This window comes from Oncorhynchus mykiss, chromosome 2 (assembly GCF_057628025.1).
Source record: "Oncorhynchus mykiss isolate SJ-2025 chromosome 2, ASM5762802v1, whole genome shotgun sequence".
Taxonomy (NCBI): domain Eukaryota; kingdom Metazoa; phylum Chordata; class Actinopteri; order Salmoniformes; family Salmonidae; genus Oncorhynchus; species Oncorhynchus mykiss.
In genome coordinates this window covers 13,994,246-14,017,458 of record NC_143023.1, presented here as the reverse complement: position 1 = coordinate 14,017,458, position 23,213 = coordinate 13,994,246, and the positions used below count along the sequence as shown (strand labels likewise).

General features: G+C 49.4%; 2 protein-coding genes across 15 annotated transcripts in view; one reads left to right on the top strand and one right to left on the bottom strand.

Moving 5' to 3' along the window:
• Positions 1–43: 43 nt before the first annotated feature.
• On the top strand, positions 44–21,794 carry LOC110535655 (testis-expressed protein 10 homolog). Of its 3 annotated transcripts, none has more exons than XM_036961918.2 (17): positions 44–204; positions 485–685; positions 758–945; positions 3,488–3,814; positions 3,905–4,120; positions 4,297–4,543; positions 4,628–4,740; positions 5,083–5,339; positions 5,430–5,565; positions 5,695–5,864; positions 9,721–9,898; positions 11,273–11,361; positions 11,480–11,613; positions 19,994–20,074; positions 20,156–20,340; positions 20,481–20,691; positions 21,164–21,794. In XM_036961918.2, exons 2-17 carry the CDS (start codon positions 500–502, stop codon positions 21,272–21,274), a joined length of 2,829 nt encoding a protein of 942 aa, XP_036817813.2. In that variant the 5' UTR covers positions 44–204; positions 485–499; the 3' UTR covers positions 21,275–21,794. The 3 variants fall into 3 exon arrangements, 2 of the variants coding, with proteins under 2 accessions (XP_036817813.2, XP_036817805.2); XM_036961910.2 differs by having other exon boundaries at positions 481–685; XR_016484380.1 differs by having other exon boundaries at positions 56–204; positions 481–685; positions 5,695–5,940.
• LOC110535632 (inversin) overlaps positions 21,786–23,213 on the bottom strand; it is a 44,044-nt gene continuing 42,616 nt past the window's right edge. For all 12 annotated transcript variants that reach the window (XM_090189434.1, XM_036961885.2, XM_090189413.1 and 9 more), the window contains one exon: positions 21,786–23,189. In XM_090189434.1, coding sequence (XP_090045560.1) covers positions 23,159–23,189 — 31 coding nt within the window. In that variant the 3' untranslated portion in view covers positions 21,786–23,158. The remainder of the gene's footprint in view (positions 23,190–23,213) is intronic.

Genomic DNA, 23,213 nt, shown 5'->3' with positions numbered 1-23,213 from the left:
ACGTGAAATTGAGAACAGGAAAAAACAAACGAATGTTGCAGGCAAATGTGAAGACAGCTTAGCTAGTTGTCGAATCAAAGAGAAAGGCCCATGTTTGTGAAGAACCAACACGAGCTTGATTTTACTGATTGACAGTCTTCAAAAGCTACATTCGGCGCAGGAACGCTACTGCATGCACAATTATTTCTGACAGTGTCAACACACGTGGGTATTATTACGTTTCAAAACGCAATCAATTATTCTGGGTTTACTGCTCATAGATTCCGTGTAAGAGCCGATAGCTTGCAAATGCACTGCCCACTGTGATTGTGGTCTCCTCCTGGTCCATCACTAGCACACACTTTGTTATTGTGTCAAATGGCATCATATACCCCGTAGAGAACCACTTCATCAACATCAATCCTGTTTGGCTCTGGTCAGAACAGAAGTAGTGCACTATATTAGAGATTTGGTTGCAATTTAAGATGTTCCCCTCCACAGATAGTCCTATCCTGCAGAGATGACCAAGTGCAAGAAGAAGAAGAGGCAGGATGACTTTCAGAAGGTCAAGCTGAAGGTGGGGAAGACCAAGCCTAAAGCTGACAACGCCACCAACATCAACTTCCGCACCAAGGGAATAAACCTAACTGAACAGCTGAAGAAAGATGCTAATGCACCCACCACACACCGGAAGCTCAACATCAAGGTAGGTAACACAGACACACAAACACACTCACTCCTCTACTGTACCTTATGCTGTGTGCCTCCCCTCCTCTAGGACCTGTTGTCCCAGCTGCATCACTACAGTGGTACAGTGAAACAGGGAGCTCTTGTGGGACTGAGGGAGCTGCTGACCCTTCACCCCTCAGAGTTAGACCAACACCTCTCCAGTCTGCTCAGCGAGGCTGCTGCCGTCTTCACAGACAAGGACCCGAATGTACGGATGTCTGCCACACGCCTGCTCAGGTTAGAAAAGCATTTTGTTATGACAGTGGGAATTTGTCTTCAGGTCTTTAAAAAATAAAAAAAAACTACCTTTATTTAATAACTTATTAGGGCTGCAATCCCGTTAACGGGATCGATATAACAGCCAGTGAAAGTGCAGGGCGCCAAATTCAAAACAACAGAAATCTCATAATTTAAATTCCTCAAGCATACATGTATCTTATACCATTTTAAAGGTAATCTTGTTGTTAACCCCACCAAAGTGTCCGATTTCAAATAGGCTTTACAGCGAAAGCACCACAAACGATTGTTAGGTCAGAGCCAAGCCACAGAAGAACACAGCCATTTTTCCAGCCAAAGAGTGGAGTCACAAAAAGCCCAAATAGAGATAAAATGAATAATTAACCTTTGATGATCTTCATCAGATGACACTCATAGGACTTCATGTTACACAATACATGTATGTTTTGTTCGGTAAAGTTCATATTTATATAAAAAAATCTCAGTATACATTGGGTGCGTTATGTTCAGTAGTTCCAAAAACATCTGGTGAATTTGCAGAGAGCCACAACAATTTACAAGCGTTATGCATGGAATTAAAGATATACTTCTCCTTAATGTAACCGCTGTGTCAGATTTAAAAAAAGCTTTACGGAAAAAGCAAACCATGCTGTAATCTGGGAACAGCTCGCAGAGAGCAAATACATATATCCGCCATGTTGGAGTCAACAGAAGTCAGAAATAACTGGGCACCTTTTCATCCAAGCTACTCAATACTGCCCCTGCAGCCATAAGAAGTTTTAACCAGGTAGATCAGTTGAGAACAAGTTCTCATTTACAACTGCGACCTGGCCAAAATAAAGCAGTGTGACAAAAACAATAACACAGAGTTACACATAGGATAAACAAAAGTACAGTCAATAACAATATAAAAATCTATATACAGTGTGTGCAAATGGAGTAAGGAGGTAAGGCAATAAATAGGCCATAGTGGCGAAATAATTACAATATAGCAATTAAACACTGGAATGATAGATGTGCAGAATATGAGTGTGCAAGTAGAGATACTGGGGTGCAAAGGAGCAAAATAAATAGCAGTATGGGGATGAGGTAGTTGGATGGACTATTTACAGATGGGCTATGTACAGGTGCAGTGATCTGCGAGCTGCTCTGACAGCTGGTGCTTAAAGTTAGAGAGGGAGATATGAGTCTCCAGCTTCAGTGATTTTTGCAGAACGTTCCAGTCATTGTCAGCAGAGAACTGGAAGGAAAGGCAGCCAACGGAGGAATTGGCTTTGGGGGTGTCTAGTGAGATATACTTGCTGGAGCGTGTGCTACGAGTGGGTGCTGCTATGGTGACCAGCGAGCTGAGATAAGGCAAAGCTTTACCTAGCAAAGACTTATAGATGACCTGGAGCCAGTGGGTCTGGCAACGAATATGAAGCGAGGGCCAGCCGACGAGAGCATACAGGTCGCAGTGGTGGGTGGTATATGGGGCTTTGGTGACAAAACGGATGGCACTGTGATAGACTGCATCCGGTTTGCTGTGTAGAGTGTTGGAGGCTATTTTGTAAATGACATTGTCGAGGATCGATAGGATAGTCAGTTTTACGAGGGTATGTTTGGCAGCATGAGTGAAGGAGGCTTTGTTGTGAAATAGGAAGCACATTCTAGATTTAATTTTGGATTGGAGATGGTTAATATGAGTCTGGAAGGAGAGTTTACAGTCTAACCAGACACCTAGGTATTTGTAGTTGTCCACATATTCTAAGTCAGAACCGTCCAGAGTAGTGATGCTGGTCGGGCGGGCTGGTGCGGGCAGCGATCGGTTGAAGAGCATGCATTTAGTTTTACTAGCGTTTAAGAGCAGTTGGAGGCAACGAAAGGAGTGTTGTATGGCATTGAAGCTCATTTGGAGGTTTGTTAACACAGTGTCTGTTCTCCAACCCCCACAAAACCATACACCACTTGAGAGCAGCACAGTCCTTGGAGAAATGCCTTAATACCAATTCTTCTACTAGTGCACCTCCCTAACCTTTTTGTTGTTGTTTTTTTTTGTTTTGAATTTTACCCCTTTTTCTCCCCAATTTCGTAGTATCCAATTGTGTAGTAGCTACTATCTTGTCTCTTCGCTACAACTCCCGTACGGGCTCGGGAGAGACGAAGGTTGAAAGCCATGCGTCCTCCGATACACAACCAACCAAGCCGCTGCTTCTTTAACACAGCGCACATCCAACCCGGAAGCCAGCCGCACCAATGCGCCGGAGGAAACACCGTGCACCTTGGCTAGCGTACACTGCGCCCAGCCCGCCACAGGAGTCGCTGGTGCGCGATGAGACAAGGACACCCCTACCGACCAAGCCCTCCCTAACCCGGGCGACGCTAGGCCAATTGTGCGTCGCCCCACGGACCTCCCGGTCGCGGCCGGTTACGACAGAGCCTGGGCGCGAACCCAGGACTCTGATGGCACAGCTGGCGCTGCAGTACAGCGCCCTTAACCACTGCGCCACCCGGGAGGCCCCTCCCTAACCTTTAACCTCTACCCTCTCCGTGCCCTGTCCAGGTTCATAGCCCAGAGTGTGCCAGCGGAGCGGACGTCTCCATTCTTCCCTCTCCTCTCTGCCCACCTCTCCTGTGCCATGACCCACATCGAGACGGGTATCCAGGAGGATGCCCTGAAAGTCCTCGACGTTTTGCTGGACCACTATCCTGCCCTGCTGGCCGCTCGTCCCGCCCTGTTGCTCACCAACTTCCTGGAGCTGATCTCACACAGAAGTACCGGGGGCGGGGCAAGGAAGGGGCAGGAGGGGAAGGGGAGGAGCTGGGCCCTGTCAGTCAACCCTAACAGGAACGTGACTGGTCAGCAGTGGAGACTCACAGTGCTGCTCAGGTATTCATACACTTGCAATGAGTTAGCAGTGTCCTATTGGTGTGTACATGTATTTTTCTGCCGTGACCTTTGTGTTATTGTGTTTTCCAGACTGGGGCGTTTTCTTCAGGCGGTAGTTGAGGAGAGGCGAGCGGAGGAGGGGGTTGCATGTGTCTCAGGTGACATGTTCAGTGTTTTGAATGGACAAGGAGGAGCTAACGCACCTTTGGAGCTCAACTGGGAGGAGCTTACCTACAGAAAAGGTGGATTTCAGGTGTTTGAACATTCAGGAGCCATGCCCACTCCGCATTCCACCTTCAAACTCAGGTACGCACATCACAGACACACACTTCATTAAAAAGCATATACACACACACACTTCATTAACAAGCATATACACACACACACACTTCATTAACAAGCATATACACACACACACACTCTGCTGACTCACTCTCCTGTCCTGCTCATCATCTGTCATCTTTCCTCCACTGTATTTGTAGGCCGGAGACTGAGCCTGGGGCTGGGGTGAGTGAGGGGCTGGGCACAGGGGAGGCTGTACGGGGCTTTGCCTCCACCCTGGTGCCCCTTCTACTAGACGTCTGGGTAGAGGCTAGTGCCAGCGACCGGAGCAAGACTGACAGTGCTCATCTCCTCACCCCCGACGCCATGTCACTGATGTACCAGGTCCTCTCCATACTACAGCTGCTACGCAAGCTGGCGCCACAGAGAGAATACCAGGATACACTGGTAACACACACACACAGGTCTTCTCTCTCAGTATAACATGTGTGGTTACCTCTGTTCTATTAACACTGGTGTTTGTGTGTTTAGGATGTGTGGTTTCGCAGTGAGTACCTGGGGGATTTTAAGCAGCACTTCATGAAGAACTTCCCCTATGGAAATCTGGACACCCCTAAACAAAGGCGGAAGACAGACCCCAAGAGGTGAGGTGGTGCTAGGGCCCATGGTGTATGTGTAGGTACTCCAGCGTTTCCCAAACTAGGGGTCGCTACCCCATATGTGTCTCCTGATTTGAAAATGGGGTCGTGAGAGAAACTCTGGGGGGAAAAACATCTGGTCTATAGTCAACTGAATGCTCTGCTTAGTCGTAGAACCACGGTTCAATTTCAGCTATTAGTGGTTAGGACAAACCGTGGTTTCTTCCTAAAAATTTGCTCTAACCATTGAACAGTTTGAGCTATTACCAATTATGATATATAATATCAGAACAAAATTACTAGGGGGGACATAATTAAAAGTGTGTGTGTTTGGGTGTGGTGTTTCAGGAGTAAGCAGTCCACTACAATCCCAGGGCAGACAGTGGAACCCTTGGCTCTGAACGTGCTGCTCTGCCAGGTCATGGTTTCCATGGTTACCCTCAGCCAGAGGGAGGGGCAAGCCCAGGAGCCCGATGCTGAGTGGCTGATGCCTCTGAGAGGGTTTGTCCAAGAGACTCTGTCCAGTGGGGCCAAGCTGAGCCAAAGACACCTACATACACTCCTGGAGACTGTCTGGAGAATGGTCATCACACAACGCAGCAGGGGTAAGACTGTGTGGGCTGTCAAGGGTGCAGTTATGAGTTAATCTTAAATGGTTTTCACATGTCTGGCGTCCTAACCGGTGGTGTGTGTAGCGGTGACGGAGGATCTGTTACAGGCGGTGTATGTTCAGTACCAGCAGATGAACCTGAATCTGCAGACCAGAACACTGCTACTTTCCTTCTACAGCAGACTGTACCTACAGGAACACAACCACACACACATCGCCAGGTAACACACACACACGTTCTAGTGTTTACTGTACCAAATAACCAAAGATATATGTAGGCATAACCAAGTCTGCAGGGTAGACTACTCTGCTCCTAAATGTCTTTCTTCCTCTTCGGTCTCCCCCTTCAGGAGTAGAGTGTTGTCTCGGTGGCTGGCTGCTCTACCGCTCCAGTTGTCCCAGCTGGGCCACCGTAACCCTGCCCTCTCAGACAGGCTCCTGCTCTCCATCCAGGCTGCTGCCTCCCGCGGGAACAAGGCCCTGCTGAACTCCCTACACACGCATGCATGCAGGCTCTACGGTGAATACACACACACATACCTGTATGCAGGCTCTACGGTGAATACACACACACACACCTGTATGCAGGCTCTACGGTGTATATATAACATAAAAAAACACACATGTGAAGCTCCACTTATAACAGTCGGGCAGATCGGTACTAAACAGGTAGTCACTAAATGGCCATACTTGAAAATACCTAAATGACAATGTACCTTTTGGAGTTTTTTTCTATGTTTCTCCACTGGGGGGCAGTAAAGGTCCATCTGAACTCCATAGCAGGAGAGAGAGGGGAGCATGTTGTTACAAGCTAGAGACAAAGGTTGGAGAAGTATCAGTTAAAAGGAGTGGAGGTTGTGGGTGGTGGAGGGCACCTATGTTGTAATATAAGCTAAGACAGAACTGGTGAGGGGGTTTGTGTTATGATTAAAGGCCCTAGGGAAGACAGATCTGGTGAGGGGGTTTGTGTTATGATTAAAGGCCCTAGGGAAGATAGAATTGGGGAGGGTGAGGGGGTTTGGGTTATGATTAAAGGCCCTAGGGAAGACAGAACTGGTGAGGGGGTTTGGGTTATGATTAAAGGCCCTAGGGAAGACAGAACTGGTGAGGGGGTTTGGGTTATGATTAAAGGCCCTAGGGAAGACATAACTGGTGAGGGGGTTTGTGTTATGATTAAAGGCCCTTGGGAAGACAAATCTGGTGAGGGGGTTTGTGTTATGATTAAAGGCCCTAGGGAAGACAGAATTGGTGAAGGGGTTTGTGTTATGATTAAAGGCCCTAGGGAAGACCGAACTGGTGAGGGTGAGGGGGTTTGTATTATGATTAAAGGCCCTAGGGAAGACATGACTGGTGAGGGGGTTTGTGTTATGATTAAAGGCCCTAGGGAAGACCGAACTGGTGAGGGTGAGGGGGTTTGTATTATGATTAAAGGCCCTAGGGAAGACAGAACTGGTGAGGGGGTTTGTGTTATGATTAAAGGCCCTAGGGAAGACAGAACTGGTGAGGGGGTTTGTGTTATGATTAAAGGCCCTAGGGAAGACAGAACTGGTGAGGGTGAGCAGGTTTGTGTTATGATTAAAGGCCCTAGGGAAGACAGAACTGGTGAGGGGGTTTGTGTTATGATTAAATGCCCTATGGATGACAGAACTGGGGAGGGTGAGGGGTTTGTATTATGATTTAAAGGCCCTAGGGAAGACCGAACTGGGGAGGGTGAGGGGGTTTGTGTTATGATTAAAGGCCCTAGGGAAGATCGAACTGGGGAGGGTGAGGGGGTTTGTGTTATGATTTAAAGGCCCCAGAGAAGACAGAACTGGGGAGGGTGAGGGGGTTTGTGTTATGATTAAAGGCCCTAGGGAAGACAGATCTGGTGAGGGGGTTTGTGTTATGATTAAGGGCCCTAGGGAAGACAGAACTGGTGAGGGTGAGGGGGTTTGTGTTATGATTAAAGGCCCTAGGGAAGACAGAACTGGGGAGGGTGAGGGGGTTTGTGTTATGATTAAAGGCCCTAGGGAAGACCGAACTGGGGAGGGTGAGGGGGTTTGTGTTATGATTAAAGGCCCTAGGGAAGACCGAACTGGGGAGGGTGAGGGGGTTTGTGTTATGATTTAAAGGCCCCAGAGAAGACAGAACTGGGGAGGGTGAGGGGGTTTGTGTTATGATTAAAGGCCCTAGGGAAGACGGAACTGGGGAGGGTGAGCTGGTTTGTGTTATGATTAAAGGCCCTAGGCAAGACAGAACTGGTGAGGGGGTTTGTGTTATGATTAAAGGCCCTAGGGAAGACAGAACTGGGGAGGGTGAGGGGGTTTGTGTTATGATTAAAGGCCCCAGAGAAGACAGAACTGGGGAGGGTGAGGGGGTTTGTGTTATGATTAAAGGCCCTAGGGAAGACGGAACTGGGGAGGGTGAGCTGGTTTGTGTTATGATTAAAGGCCCTAGGGAAGATAGAACTGGGGAGGGTGAGGGGGTTTGTGTTATGATTAAAGGCCCTAGGGAAGACAGAACTGGTGAGGGGGTTTGTGTTATGATTAAAGGCCCTAGGGAAGACAGAACTGGGGAGGGTGAGGGGGTTTGTGTTATGATTAAAGGCCCCAGAGAAGACAGAACTGGGGAGGGTGAGGGGGTTTGTGTTATGATTAAAGGCCCCAGAGAAGACAGAACTGGGGAGGGTGAGGGGGTTTGTGTTATGATTAAAGGCCCCAGAGAAGACAGAACTGGGGAGGGTGAGGGGGTTTGTGTTATGATTAAAGGCCCCAGAGAAGACAGAACTTGGGAGGGTGAGGGGGTTTGTGTTATGATTAAAGGCCCCAGAGAAGACAGAACTGGGGAGGGTGAGGGGGTTTGTGTTATAATTAAAGGCCCCAGAGAAGACAGAACTGGGGAGGGTGAGGGGGTTTGTGTTATGATTAAAGGCCCCAGAGAAGACAGAACTGGGGAGGGTGAGGGGGTTTGTGTTATGATTAAAGGCCCCAGAGAAGACAGAACTGGGGAGGGTGAGGGGGTTTGTGTTATGATTAAAGGCCCCAGAGAAGACAGAACTGGGGAGGGTGAGGGGGTTTGTGTTATGATTAAAGGCCCTAGGGAAGACAGAACTGGGGAGGGTGAGGGGGTTTGTGTTATGATTAAAGGCCCTAGGGAAGACCGAGTGGGCGATTCACCATCACAAGACTCTGTTTGTCTGAATGGTCTGTGACATCAGCAATGTGCGTCAGCAGCCAACATAACATAATACAGACTATCTGATCATTACTACTCTCTCTTTATCTCTCTCCCTTTATCTCTCTAGCTCTCTCTAGCTCTCTCTCTATCTCTCTCTTTATCTCTGTCTGTTTGATGATTTTCTTTCTTAGACCATAAACTGGTGATGGATAGTCCATTCACTCTTTATGTCACAATTGGCTTCTTGTTGCTAGGTACGGTGTGTGTGTTTACAACCCCATGGTACAGGAGTGCAAGCTTTTGTTCCAGCACTAACACACCAGATTCAGCTCATCAAGGGCTTGATGGTTACAGGTGACTCTAATGATGGGGTGTGTTGGACAGGAGCTAATGTTCGACAGGACCACAGTTTCCCTCCTCTGCTATAGTGTATGAGCTGTAGTTGCCCTCCTCTGCTATAGTGTATGAGCTGTAGTTACCCTCCTTTGCTATAGTGTATGAGCTGTAATTGCCCTCCTCTGCTATAGTGTATGAGCTGTAGTTGCCCTCCTCTGCTATAGTGTATGAGCTGTAGTTGCCCTCCTCTGCTATAGTGTATGAGCTCTAGTTGCCCTCCTCTGCTATAGTGTATGAGCTGTAGTTGCCCTCCTCTGCTATAGTGTATGAGCTGTAGTTGCCCTCCTCTGCTATAGTGTATGAGCTGTAGTTGCCCTCCTCTGCTATAGTGTATGAGCTGTAGTTGCCCTCCTCTGCTATAGTGTATGAGCTGTAGTTGCCCTCCTCTGCTATAGTGTATGAGCTCTAGTTGCCCTCCTCTGCTATAGTGTATGAGCTGTAGTTGCCCTCCTCTGCTATAGTGTATGAGCTGTAGTTGCCCTCCTCTGCTATAGTGTATGAGCTGTAGTTGCCCTCCTCTGCTATAGTGCATGAGCTCTAGTTGCCCTCCTCTGCTATAGTGTATGAGCTGTAGTTGCCCTCCTCTGCTATAGTGTATGAGCTCTAGTTGCCCTCCTCTGCTATAGTGTATGAGCTCTAGTTGCCCTCCTCTGCTATAGTGTATGAGCTCTAGTTGCCCTCCTCTGCTATAGTGTATGAGCTCTAGTTTCCCTCCTCTGCTATAGTGTATGAGCTCTAGTTGCCCTCCTCTGCTATAGTGTATGAGCTCTAGTTGCCCTCCTCTGAGTTTTTATATTGATGTGTGTGTGTGTGTGTGTGTGTAGACCCACAGGAGGGCAGTGTGGTATTGTTACCGGCTGAGTCTCAGCAGCGATTGGTCCAGCTACTCTACTTCCTGCCTGTGATGTCACAGGGTCTATTGGCCAATCTGAGTCGCTGCTGCACTGCGGGACGCGTCTCTGCCGGCCTGGCTGCCTCCCTCATACGCATCATACACCTCAGGTAACCCCAGCAACCTCCCAAAGCTACAGGTCAGAAACTCTGTCACTAACCCAATGTTCTTACATGATCCCTGTGTCACAGAAATGTGAGAGTCATGTGCCATGTGGTTTAAACTTAAACAACGTTTAACTGCTGAGGTTTCATCCTCAAAACATCTAGATGATATCCAGGGCAGACCAACATCACGTGGCCTTTACGGTTTGACATCGTTTCTCTTGCACTTAAAAATGATCTGAATAGAATTTTCAATTCATAAAAGTGTGTGTGAGAGAGAGCCGTCAGTCATTCCTGGTTAGAGAGGGGAGACAGCAGAATGATGGTTCGCCAGCTTAATGGAATCAAACAATCAACCAATTTAAGGCACGTCGAGGGTTGTGGCACAAGATCGGTGTCATGAGCTCATGGTTTATAACAAGGCCTGACGCTGATGGCACTTGATCTGGACCTTTAGTTGGCAGTGTTGGTCCTTTAGTGTGCTGTTGTGTGTGAGCATAGCAATGTTCTGCTGTTTGGTCATGCTGTGGTTTGCCTCACACGCATCCGGCCTTGCATAACGCTATCAATGTTCATCGCCGGCAAATGTGTGTGTATTTGTGAGACACCCAGTGTTTCTCTGGGGTAGTGTTACACACACACACACCTGACTAGGGGTAGGGGCAGTGTGCGCGCGTGTAGAGACTAGGGGTTGGGGCTCCACGCCACCAACACTCTAGACTGTCCTCTCTCACTCCACCAACACTCCAGACTGTCCTCTCTCACTCCACCAACACTCTAGACCGTCCTCTCTCACTCCACCAACACTCTAGACCGTCCTCTCTCACTCCACCAACACTCCAGACCGTCCTCTCTCACTCCACCAACACTCCAGACCGTCCTCTCTCACTCCACCAACACTCCAGACCGTCCTCTCTCACTCCACCAACACTCCAGACTGTCCTCTCTCACTCCACCAACACTCTAGACCGTCCTCTCTCACTCCACCAACACTCTAGACCGTCCTCTCTCACTCCACCAACACTCCAGACCGTCCTCTCTCACTCCACCAACACTCCAGACCGTCCTCTCTCACTCCACCAACACTCCAGACTGTCCTCTCTCACTCCACCAACACTCCAGACTGTCCTCTCTTACTCCACCAACACTCCAGACCGTCCTCTCTCACTCCACCAACACTCCAGACCGTCCTCTCTCACTCCACCAACACTCCAGACTGTCCTCTCTCACTCCACCAACACTCCAGACCGTCCTCTCTCACTCCACCAACACTCCAGACTGTCCTCTCTCACTCCACCAACACTCCAGACTGTCCTCTCTCACTCCACCAACACTCCAGACTGTCCTCTCTCACTCCATTGTAACCTGTGTGCGTTTCAGGTCCTCTTTGAGTGGCTGGTCAGTAGGGTCTCAGGACGCGACCCTGCGTGATGTTGACTACATCAGCTTCCTGTTCTCCACCCTCACAGGTCAGGCTCCGCCCTCACATTTCCTGTCTCACTGGTATCTGGTCAACAGATGTTGTGAATCTTCAGGTTCTTGAAGAAGTACACTCCAAGAAAACTTACCAATCTTTCTCTCTTTCAGGGTTTTCGTCTGATGAGCTGGCCACCCTGCAGGAGGCTGGGGATGAGAGCGTGCTCCCTCCCTCTCCCCTCTCCCCCCTCAGCCTCTACCCCACCCCCCTGGAGCAATTCACACACCACTGGGACGTGGTGGAGGTCAGGACACACCTCACTCAGAACACCTAGCAGAGCTTTATAAGTGACTGTTGTGACAGAGACGGTGAATGAGAGGTCTAGATGGAGTGTAAAATGTGAAAAGAGAAAGACAGCGACCGAGATGGAGACTGAGCACTTCTGCCAGTGTAGTGTACCTGTGAGAGGTGTTCTGGACACTGTCAGTTATTTAGTTCCCCCTGGTGTGTCACACAGGGCTCAGAGGGGGGATGCTTTATCTGGCCACGCTGGCCGAGAGGGGAACCTTTATTGCGTTGTGCAGGCTGTGTCTGCGTGGTTATCGGGCACTGTGGAAATGTAGAAATGCTAATGAGAGCCTGTGGCATGACGGGAGTGTGACATTTGTGCTCGGTATTTCCTGTTAAAGGAAACGTGCCCTGAAGCGAGGTGTGTGTGTGTGTGTGTGTCGTGGGGGGGCTATAATCACTAATTCAGCTCTTCAATTAGAGCCTGAGATCCTGGTCATCTCATGTCTGAGTCAATCAGACTGAGGGTTGGGGGGGCAGGGGGGACAGGATTAGGGGACGGACCATGTCTGCTCTGATTCCACTAATGAGACAGGATTGTTTTTAATGGAGGAGAGAATGCCAACAGGTGCACACAGGTCTGGGGGCTGGTTCACACACATATTCTAACACATTGAACACACCTCATTTCAATAGAACATAATGACAAATTGGCTTTTGATTTGAAGTTAATGAGGAAAAGTTTAACATTGTTTCTCATCTCTCTCGTCTCACCTGTACCTCTCTGTCGCTCTCTACAGTGTGTGTGATGCACTCTCGTCTCACCTATACCCCTCTGTTGCTCTCTACAGTGTGTGTGATGCCCTCGCGTCTCACCTGTACCCCATCTGTCGCTCTCTACAGTGTGTGTGATGCCCTCTCGTCTCACCTGTACCCCTCTGTCGCTCTGTACTGTGTGTGTGTGTGTGTGTGTGTGTGTGTGTGTGTGTGTGTGTGAGTGAGCAGTGACATATTGTAATGTACTTGTTGGCCCCAACCTGTTATGTATCTCTTGGATGTGTGGAGAAAGGCCATCTGTTAGATATAGAAATAACAAAGTAGACATTTGCACGTGTGGTGTAATGTGGTTTGTCTGATGAATGGTTGTGGGTGATGTTGATTAGAGAAGAGTGACGTGTACCTCTCCTTCATTTGTCCTCTAATTCCATCCCTCCATAATGCCATTACTACTATTGGATTTCGCCCTCCTTACACACAGACACTTCCTGATTTTTTGGGCTCATAAAACAATGTTTAAAAAGATTGTCAGATCTGCCATGTCAGCTCCCATTACCGAGCCTCGCTTAACCCTTTCATTTCTAGGAAAAGGGGGCGTGTGAAGGAGAGGAGAGGTATCTGGTGGATGTGGAGGAGAGATATCTGGTGGATGTGGAGGAGAGATATCTGGTGGATGTGGAGGAGAGATATCTGGTGGATGTGGAGGAGAGGAGAGGTATCTGGTGGATGTGGAGGAGAGGGATGTGGAGGAGAGGAGAGGTATCTGGTGGGTGTGGAGGAGAGGTATCTGGTGGATGTGGAGGAGAGGTATCTGGTGGATGTGGAGGAGAGGTATCTGGTGGATGTGGAGGAGAGGTGAGGTATCTGGTGGGTGTGGAGGAGAGGTATCTGGTGGATGTGGAGGAGAGATATCTGGTGGATGTGGAGGAGAGATATCTGGTGGATGTGGAGGAGAGGAGTGGTATCTGGTGGATGTGGAGGAGAGGAGAGGTATCTGGTGGATGTGAAGGAGAGGAGAGGTATCTGGTGGATGTGAAGGAGAGGAGAGGTATCTGGTGGATGTGGAGGAGAGGAGTGGTATCTGGTGGATGTGGAGGAGAGGAGAGGTATCTGGTGGATGTGGAGGAGAGGAGAGGTATCTGGTGGATGTGGAGGAGAGGTGATGTATCTGGTGGAGGAGAGGTGAGGTATCTGGTGGATGTGGAGGAGAGGTGATGTATCTGGTGGAGGAGAGGTGAGGTATCTGGTGGATGGAGAGGTGAGCTATCTGGTAGATGTGGATGTGAAGGAGAGGTGAGGTATCTGGTGGAGGAGAGGTGAGGTATCTGGTGGATGTGAAGGAGAGGAGAGGTATCTGGTGGATGTGGAGGAGAGGAGAGGTATCTGGTGGATGTGGAGGAGAGGTGATGTATCTGGTGGAGGAGAGGTGAGGTATCTGGTGGAGGAGAAGTGAGGTATCTGGTGGATGTGGAGGAGAGGAGAGGTATCTGGTGGATGTGGAGGAGAGGTGAGGTATCTGGTGGAGGAGAGGTGATGTACCTGGTGGATGGAGATGTATCTGGTGGATGTGGAGGAGAGGAGAGGTATCTGGTGGATGTGAAGGAGAGGAGAGGTATCTGGTGGATGTGGAGGAGAGGAGAGGTATCTGGTGGATGTGAAGGAGAGGAGAGGTATCTGGTGGATGTGGAGGAGAGGGATGTGGTGGAGAGGTATCTGGTGGGTGTGAAGGAGAGGTGAGGTATCTGGTGGATGTGGAGGAGAGGAGAGGTATCTGGTGGATGTGAAGGAGAGGAGAGGTATCTGGTGGATGTGGAGGAGAGGGATGTGGAGGAGAGGAGAGGTATCTGGTGGGTGTGGAGGAGAGGAGAGGTATCTGGTGGATGTGGAGGAGAGGGATGTGGAGGAGAGGTATCTGGTGGGTGTGGAGGAGAGGTATCTGGTGGATGTGGAGGAGAGGTGAGGTATCTGGTGGAGGAGAGGTGAGGTATCTGGTGGATGTGAAGGAGAGGTGAGGTATCTGGTGGATGTGAAGGAGAGGAGAGGTATCTGGTGGATGTGAAGGAGAGGAGAGGTATCTGGTGGATGTGGAGGAGAGGAGTGGTATCTGGTGGATGTGGAGGAGAGGAGAGGTATCTGGTGGATGTGGAGGAGAGGTGATGTATCTGGTGGAGGAGAGGTGAGGTATCTGGTGGATGGAGAGGTGAGCTATCTGGTAGATGTGGATGTGAAGGAGAGGTGAGGTATCTGGTGGAGGAGAGGTGAGGTATCTGGTGGATGTGAAGGAGAGGAGAGGTATCTGGTGGATGTGGAGGAGAGGAGAGGTATCTGGTGGATGTGGAGGAGAGGTGATGTATCTGGTGGAGGAGAGGTGAGGTATCTGGTGGATGTGGAGGAGAGGAGAGGTATCTGGTGGATGTGAAGGAGAGGAGAGGTATCTGGTGGATGTGGAGGAGAGGAGTGGTATCTGGTGGATGTGGAGGAGAGGAGAGGTATCTGGTGGATGTGGAGGAGAGGAGAGGTATCTGGTGGATGTGGAGGAGAGGTGATGTATCTGGTGGAGGAGAGGTGAGGTATCTGGTGGATGTGGAGGAGAGGTGATGTATCTGGTGGAGGAGAGGTGAGGTATCTGGTGGATGGAGAGGTGAGCTATCTGGTAGATGTGGATGTGAAGGAGAGGTGAGGTATCTGGTGGAGGAGAGGTGAGGTATCTGGTGGATGGAGAGGTGAGCTATCTGGTAGATGTGGATGTGAAGGAGAGGTGAGGTATCTGGTGGAGGAGAGGTGAGGTATCTGGTGGATGTGAAGGAGAGGAGAGGTATCTGGTGGATGTGGAGGAGAGGAGAGGTATCTGGTGGATGTGGAGGAGAGGTGATGTATCTGGTGGAGGAGAGGTGAGGTATCTGGTGGAGGAGAAGTGAGGTATCTGGTGGATGTGGAGGAGAGGAGAGGTATCTGGTGGATGTGGAGGAGAGGTGAGGTATCTGGTGGAGGAGAGGTGATGTACCTGGTGGATGGAGATGTATCTGGTGGATGTGGAGGAGAGGAGAGGTATCTGGTGGATGTGAAGGAGAGGAGAGGTATCTGGTGGATGTGGAGGAGAGGAGAGGTATCTGGTGGATGTGAAGGAGAGGAGAGGTATCTGGTGGATGTGGAGGAGAGGGATGTGGTGGAGAGGTATCTGGTGGGTGTGAAGGAGAGGTGAGGTATCTGGTGGATGTGGAGGAGAGGAGAGGTATCTGGTGGATGTGAAGGAGAGGAGAGGTATCTGGTGGATGTGGAGGAGAGGGATGTGGAGGAGAGGAGAGGTATCTGGTGGGTGTGGAGGAGAGGAGAGGTATCTGGTGGATGTGGAGGAGAGGGATGTGGAGGAGAGGTATCTGGTGGGTGTGGAGGAGAGGTATCTGGTGGATGTGGAGGAGAGGTGAGGTATCTGGTGGAGGAGAGGTGAGGTATCTGGTGGATGTGAAGGAGAGGTGAGGTATCTGGTGGATGTGAAGGAGAGGAGAGGTATCTGGTGGATGTGGAGGAGAGGAGAGGTATCTGGTGGATGTGGAGGAGAGGAGTGGTATCTGGTGGATGTGGAGGAGAGGAGAGGTATCTGGTGGATGTGGAGGAGAGGTGATGTATCTGGTGGAGGAGAGGTGAGGTATCTGGTGGATGGAGAGGTGAGCTATCTGGTAGATGTGGATGTGAAGGAGAGGTGAGGTATCTGGTGGAGGAGAGGTGAGGTATCTGGTGGATGTGAAGGAGAGGAGAGGTATCTGGTGGATGTGGAGGAGAGGAGAGGTATCTGGTGGATGTGGAGGAGAGGTGATGTATCTGGTGGAGGAGAGGTGAGGTATCTGGTGGATGGAGAGGTGAGCTATCTGGTAGATGTGGATGTGAAGGAGAGGTGAGGTATCTGGTGGAGGAGAGGTGAGGTATCTGGTGGATGTGAAGGAGAGGAGAAGTATCTGGTGGATGTGGAGGAGAGGAGAGGTATCTGGTGGATGTGGAGGAGAGGTGATGTATCTGGTGGAGGAGAGGTGAGGTATCTGGTGGAGGAGAGGTGAGGTATCTGGTGGATGTGGAGGAGAGGAGAGGTATCTGGTGGATGTGAAGGAGAGGAGAGGTATCTGGTGGATGTGGAGGAGAGGAGTGGTATCTGGTGGATGTGGAGGAGAGGAGAGGTATCTGGTGGATGTGGAGGAGAGGAGTGGTATCTGGTGGATGTGGAGGAGAGGTGATGTATCTGGTGGAGGAGAGGTGAGGTATCTGGTGGATGTGGAGGAGAGGTGATGTATCTGGTGGAGGAGAGGTGAGGTATCTGGTGGATGGAGAGGTGAGCTATCTGGTAGATGTGGATGTGAAGGAGAGGTGAGGTATCTGGTGGAGGAGAGGTGAGGTATCTGGTGGATGTGAAGGAGAGGAGAGGTATCTGGTGGATGTGGAGGAGAGGAGAGGTATCTGGTGGATGTGGAGGAGAGGTGATGTATCTGGTGGAGGAGAGGTGAGGTATCTGGTGGAGGAGAAGTGAGGTATCTGGTGGATGTGGAGGAGAGGAGAGGTATCTGGTGGATGTGGAGGAGAGGTGAGGTATCTGGTGGAGGAGAGGTGATGTACCTGGTGGATGGAGATGTATCTGGTGGATGTGGAGGAGAGGAGAGGTATCTGGTGGATGTGAAGGAGAGGAGAGGTATCTGGTGGATGTGGAGGAGAGGAGAGGTATCTGGTGGATGTGAAGGAGAGGAGAGGTATCTGGTGGATGTGGAGGAGAGGGATGTGGTGGAGAGGTATCTGGTGGGTGTGAAGGAGAGGTGAGGTATCTGGTGGATGTGGAGGAGAGGAGAGGTATCTGGTGGATGTGAAGGAGAGGAGAGGTATCTGGTGGATGTGGAGGAGAGGGATGTGGAGGAGAGGAGAGGTATCTGGTGGGTGTGGAGGAGAGGAGAGGTATCTGGTGGATGTGGAGGAGAGGGATGTGGAGGAGAGGTATCTGGTGGATGTGGAGGAGAGGTGAGGTATCTGGTGGAGGAGAGGTGAGGTATCTGGTGGATGTGAAGGAGAGGTGAGGTATCTGGTGGATGTGAAGGAGAGGAGAGGTATCTGGTGGATGTGAAGGAGAGGAGAGGTATCTGGTGGATGTGGAGGAGAGGAGTGGTATCTGGTGGATGTGGAGGAGAGGAGAGGTATCTGGTGGATGTGGAGGAGAGGTGATGTATCTGGTGGAGGAGAGGTGAGGTATCTGGTGGATGGAGAGGTGAGCTATCTGGTAGATGTGGATGTGAAGGAGAGGTGAGGTATCTGGTGGAGGAGAGGTGAGGTATCTGGTGGATGTGAAGGAGAGGAGAGGTATCTGGTGGATGTGGAGGAGAGGAGAGGTATCTGGTGGATGTGGAGGAGAGGTGATGTATCTGGTGGAGGAGAGGTGAGGTATCTGGTGGAGGAGAGGTGAGGTATCTGGTGGATGTGGAGGAGAGGAGAGGTATCTGGTGGATGTGAAGGAGAGGTGAGGTATCTGGTGGAGGAGAGGTGATGTATCTGGTGGATGGAGATGTATCTGGTGGATGTGGAGGAGAGGAGAGGTATCTGGTGGATGTGGAGGAGAGGTGAGGTATCTGGTGGATGGAGAGGTGAGGTATCTGGTGGATGTGGAGGAGAGGAGAGGTATCTGGTGGATGTGGAGGAGAGGTGAGGTATCTGGTGGAGGAGAGGTGATGTATCTGGTGGATGGAGATTTATCTGGTGGATGTGGAGGAGAGGAGAGGTATCTGGTGGATGTGGAGGAGAGGTGAGGTATCTGGTGGATGGAGAGGTGAGGTATCTGGTGGATGTGGAGGAGAGGAGAGGTATCTGGTGGATGTGAAGGAGAGGAGAGGTATCTGGTGGATGTGGAGGAGAGGTGAGGTATCTGGTGGAGGAGAGGTGAGGTATCTGGTGGATGTGGAGGAGAGGAGAGGTATCTGGTGGATGTGGAGGAGAGGAGAGGTATCTGGTGGATGTGAAGGAGAGGAGAGGTATCTGGTGGATGTGGAGGAGAGGTATCTGGTGGATGTGGAGGAGAGGAGAGGTATCTGGTGGATGTGGAGGAGAGGGATGTGGAGGAGAGGTATCTGGTGGATGTGGAGGAGAGGAGAGGTATCTGGTGGATGTGGAGGAGAGGGATGTGGAGGAGAGGTATCTGGTGGATGTGGAGGAGAGGAGAGGTATCTGGTGGATGTGGAGGAGAGGAGTGGTATCTGGTGGATGTGGAGGAGAGGTGAGGTATCTGGTGGATGTGGAGGAGAGGAGTGGTATCTGGTGGGTGTGGAGGAGAAGTGAGGTATCTGGTGGATGTGGAGGAGAGGTGAGGTTAAGAACAAATTATTTGCAACGAGGGCCAAACCCGGACGATGCTGGGCCAATTGTGCGCCGCCCTATGGGACTCTCAATCACGGCCGGATGTGATACAGCCTGGATTCGAACCAGGGACTGTAGTGACGCCTCTTGTACTGAGATTAGGCTGGACAATAGAACAAGTCAAAATTCACCCAAGGCTGAAAATGGCAAAAGAACATTGGCTAAGCTGGAACACTTGCGCGAGCCCATAGCAAATGAATGGAATGGCATGTTCGCAGAGGCTGTTTTGACTGAAGTGATGCTTAGAATTCCATTTCGCTTAAATGGCATTAAAAAATGTATCCCTTTTTATTTTACCACTAAAATCTGTTCTTAGGACAAAACTGAAAAATAACAACTTGTGTAGAAAGTTAACATCCGCAACTCGGTGGTGCCAAGTGTGCTTATGTCTGCATAACGAGGAAGTAGGGAAAAAAATTGCAACTTCCATTTCTGGTCTAGCATTTGATGCCAATGAGATACACTGCCCAGCCTTACATAATTCGAGAGAGGAGATTCTCATGATTAATATGGTGTCCGAATTGAAAAAAATGTAAATATACACATTGCGAGATATTTGGCGAAATATACCAGCATGCTTGTCCATAGGAAAACAATGGGGGGAGCTTGGCGTTTCATGGGCAAAAGGTATTTCGGGGATAGCGTTTAATGACAACGAGATACACTGCCCAGCCTTACATAATTAGAAAGAGGAGATTCTCATAATTAAAATGGTGTCCAGATAATAAATCAAAAAATCTAAATATACACATTGTGAGATATTTGGCAAAATAGACAGACATACCTATATTTCCCTATAGTAAACAATGGGACGACCTCAGAGTTTTTTTAGTTGTTTACATTTGAACTATAAACAACGCGTGCAGGTCTCCATTGCCAACAATAGTAAAGCAGGCATTGTGACATAGTACAATAAACTGGGATTAGAACGTTCTGAAGGCGAGTTGGTGCCACAGTGTTCAATAGAACTAATAGGAGCTGGCAGGGTGAAAAATGCCCTAAAATAAGGCCTGGATATATGGTAATATTATGAAAATGGGCTCCACCACGGATGCATTGAACTAGTTTTTGTTAGAAAAAGCATTGTTAAAAATGTCATGTGTCCAGCCTACTGAGATGCAGTGCCTCAGACTGCTGCTCCACTCGGGAGACACTCCGATATGAATGATATTAATGTTGTGAAATATGACCTATAAAACAGCAGGAAGTGATCTTAACCACTGTCTATGTCCCACCCACAGGAAGTGTGCCACTGCTTGGAGACGCTGGGGTCTCGTTCACAGTGCTTTGACGTGCTGCAGAACGGCATCTGCAAGAACCTGGTGAGATGGTGTACTTGTGTGTACTCATCTCTGTGCGTGTGTGTGTGTGTGTGTGTGTGTAACTGTGTCTCTCCCTCCCAGACTGGTCTGGCTGTGGTACCAGACAGTATGGCAGCAGGGTTGTTGAGAGCGGTGGCCAGACTGTTGGACCTGTCCTTCCTCCCCAGTGAACCTCTACTGAGGTTCCTGTCCCGCTGCTGCCTCAGCCTACTGTCTCTGCTACTGACCCTACAGCAGGACACCACCTCAGAGAACAACCACAAGAGGTAGCCTGTGTGTGACCTCTCTGTGCAGTCATGTTGTGTGTGTAACCTTTATCCTTCCCTGTAGGGAGGCGGTGTGGGGAGCGTGCGTGTGTGTGTGTGTGTATAGATTGTGTCCAACCTTTCTCTCCCTCTCCCTGCAGGGAGGCAGTGTGGGGCGCGTGTGTGGCAGTGTTGAGCAGCATTCCCCGGCTGTTGCGGTTGGTTCTGCAGTCGTTGCGAGTTAGGGACCTGTGTGAGGAGGAGCTGCCTCAGCTGGCCCAGATACTGTCCCTGCTGCTGCAGCACACAGCGCTACGCAACCACATGCTGGCAAACGCAACTCTGCTACAACACATTATACAGGACCTCACGGTAAACACACAGTCAACTACTCAACCACATGCTGGCAAACGCAACTCTACTACAACACGTTATACAGGACCTCACAGTAAACACACAGTCATCTACTCAACCACATGCTGGCAAACGCAACTCTACTACAACACGTTATACAGGACCTCACAGTAAACACACACAGTCAACTACAACCACATGCTGGCAAACGCAACTCTATTACAACACATTATACAGGACCTCACAGTAAACACACAGTCATCTACTCAACCACATGCTGGCAAACGCAACTCTACTACAACACGTTATACAGGACCTCACAGTAAACACACACAGTCAACTACAACCACATGCTGGCAAACGCAACTCTACTACAACACATTATACAGGACCTCACAGTAGTAAGGAAGCTTAAACAAGTATCATGTTAGAATAAAAACGTAAGTCTGGTGTGTGTTCTGAAGTTCTAATGACGGTGTGTGTGTTCCAGAGGTACTGTCGAGGTGAGTCCAAGGAGCAGTGGATGACTGACCTGCTGTACTGCTACAGCGTAACCATGGCGACTCATCGGGGAAACCTGGGGCTCCGAGACATCTACTGACCTAGGCCCCAAACCAACCACAGGCCCGTCTTACTGTTCTCTGTCCACTGTCTAACCCACATGTCAAACTTATTCCACGGACGTCATAGTGTCTGAGGGCTTTCGCTCCACCCTTGTACTTGATGGATGATTTAAGGTCACTAATGAGTAAGGAACTCCCCTCACTGCAGACACTCGGTCGTCTGTGGAATGAGTTTGACACCCCTGGTCTAACCTGACATCCTGTCTTCCCCATCGGTCTCTCTGTCCTCCTCATTCAGCTTTTATTCCTGGCCCGAAACCATCTGTCTTCTTCATATTGCTAAATATTGTGGCCACCACTAGTCCTGGAGAGATAAAAGGATGTACAGGCTTTAGTTACAGTGCAGCACTAACATACTTCTTTAACTAATCACCTGAATCAGTGCTGGGTTGGAACTAACACCTGCACACACTGCATCTCCAAGACTGAATTAAATGATTTCTCAACTGATTACTGTTTTTATTACAAAAAGAGAAAATAAAGCTGGAGTCACTGAAACTCAATGTATTTATTTGAGAAGTTTTCTAAAAGAGTAGAAAAACAACATGGACATTAACATTGAGGTTGGTATTCATTCATAAATGTAAAGCCTTGACATCTGATAGTGTTTCAACAGTAGTGCATCAGAGTGAACCGCATCGACACTGAAACGCAGTTTCTATCTTAAGTGACAGTTCCTCTTGATGAGGTGCCACAAACATCTGGCTAACTTTAAGTCAACTATCTCTTTAAGGCAGGAAGTGGTGTATAATATACAATTAAAGAGTAACAGAGTGTGTATAAAATGCATAAATATACCCCCCTCCACAGAGTCCTACAGAGAAAGCACAGATACACGTGTACCCTCTGGACCTAAATGACCTTGTGTACATCTGTGTACCTACTATTATGGCTGAGGGGGGAAAGTGGGAGGGGCATGCATGCCTGTGGGAACCTGCTCAGGTAGATACTGAGGTAGAGTTGACTACAACCTAGTACAAGTGTTATGGCTGACGGGAAGCGTGTGTGTCTGCAAGCAGGCGTGTGTGTCAGCGTCTGCAGGTGGGCTGGCTGTATGACCGGCTGTTGACAGACTGCCTCATTCTCCACATGGGAGGAAAGGTTATCTCTCTGTGTGTATGTGTTCATTTTCTGTATGGTTGAAATTATCTTGCACACATACCATGTTGGTTGACTTAACTGTGCCCTGTGAGGTCTCATAAATTTGTCCTCTCTTCCTGTGTCCAGTAGTATAAACAATCAGGCCAAGAACTCCTCCATGGTTAATACTGGGCACAGAGAGTACAATCTGAGAGGAAGAGGCTATGCAAGAGGGATTACTCTGCCTGAAAATACAGCATGACACAGACCAATTGGGGATTTTGTATATGGTGGTCCAATTGATACGTGAGGCTTATTTGACCTAATATACATTTTGTAATATTTAGGTTATTACAACTATGGCATCTCTGAGAAGTCCGTTATATCAGCATTATTGGCTAAAAAGTTCCCACCTCTGTAGAGGAATATTCCTATAGTTACACCATTGGGGCCCACCTCTTGTCAGTATATAGATGCTCTGTTTACAATCTGGCCAATAACTCCACCATGATAAGGTGGGTAAGTAATTTCAAGACAACACACATATATATGTGTGTGCCATTTAGCAGATGCTTATATCCAAAGCAACGCGTACATAAATTTTACATATGGCTGGTCCTGGGAATCGAACCCAGTACTTTAGCATTAGAAGCGCCATGCTCTACCAACTGAGCCACGAAGTACACATGCAGGGTGTGTGTAGTCGTCAGTGTTTCCCCCGGCCCTGTCCAGCGCTGTGGGGTCTGAGGTGGTAGGAGTACTGCCTGGCCTGCCCCACTGCATCACACAGGTGCACACACTCCACACTGCTCACTGCAAAAACACACACACAGAAGG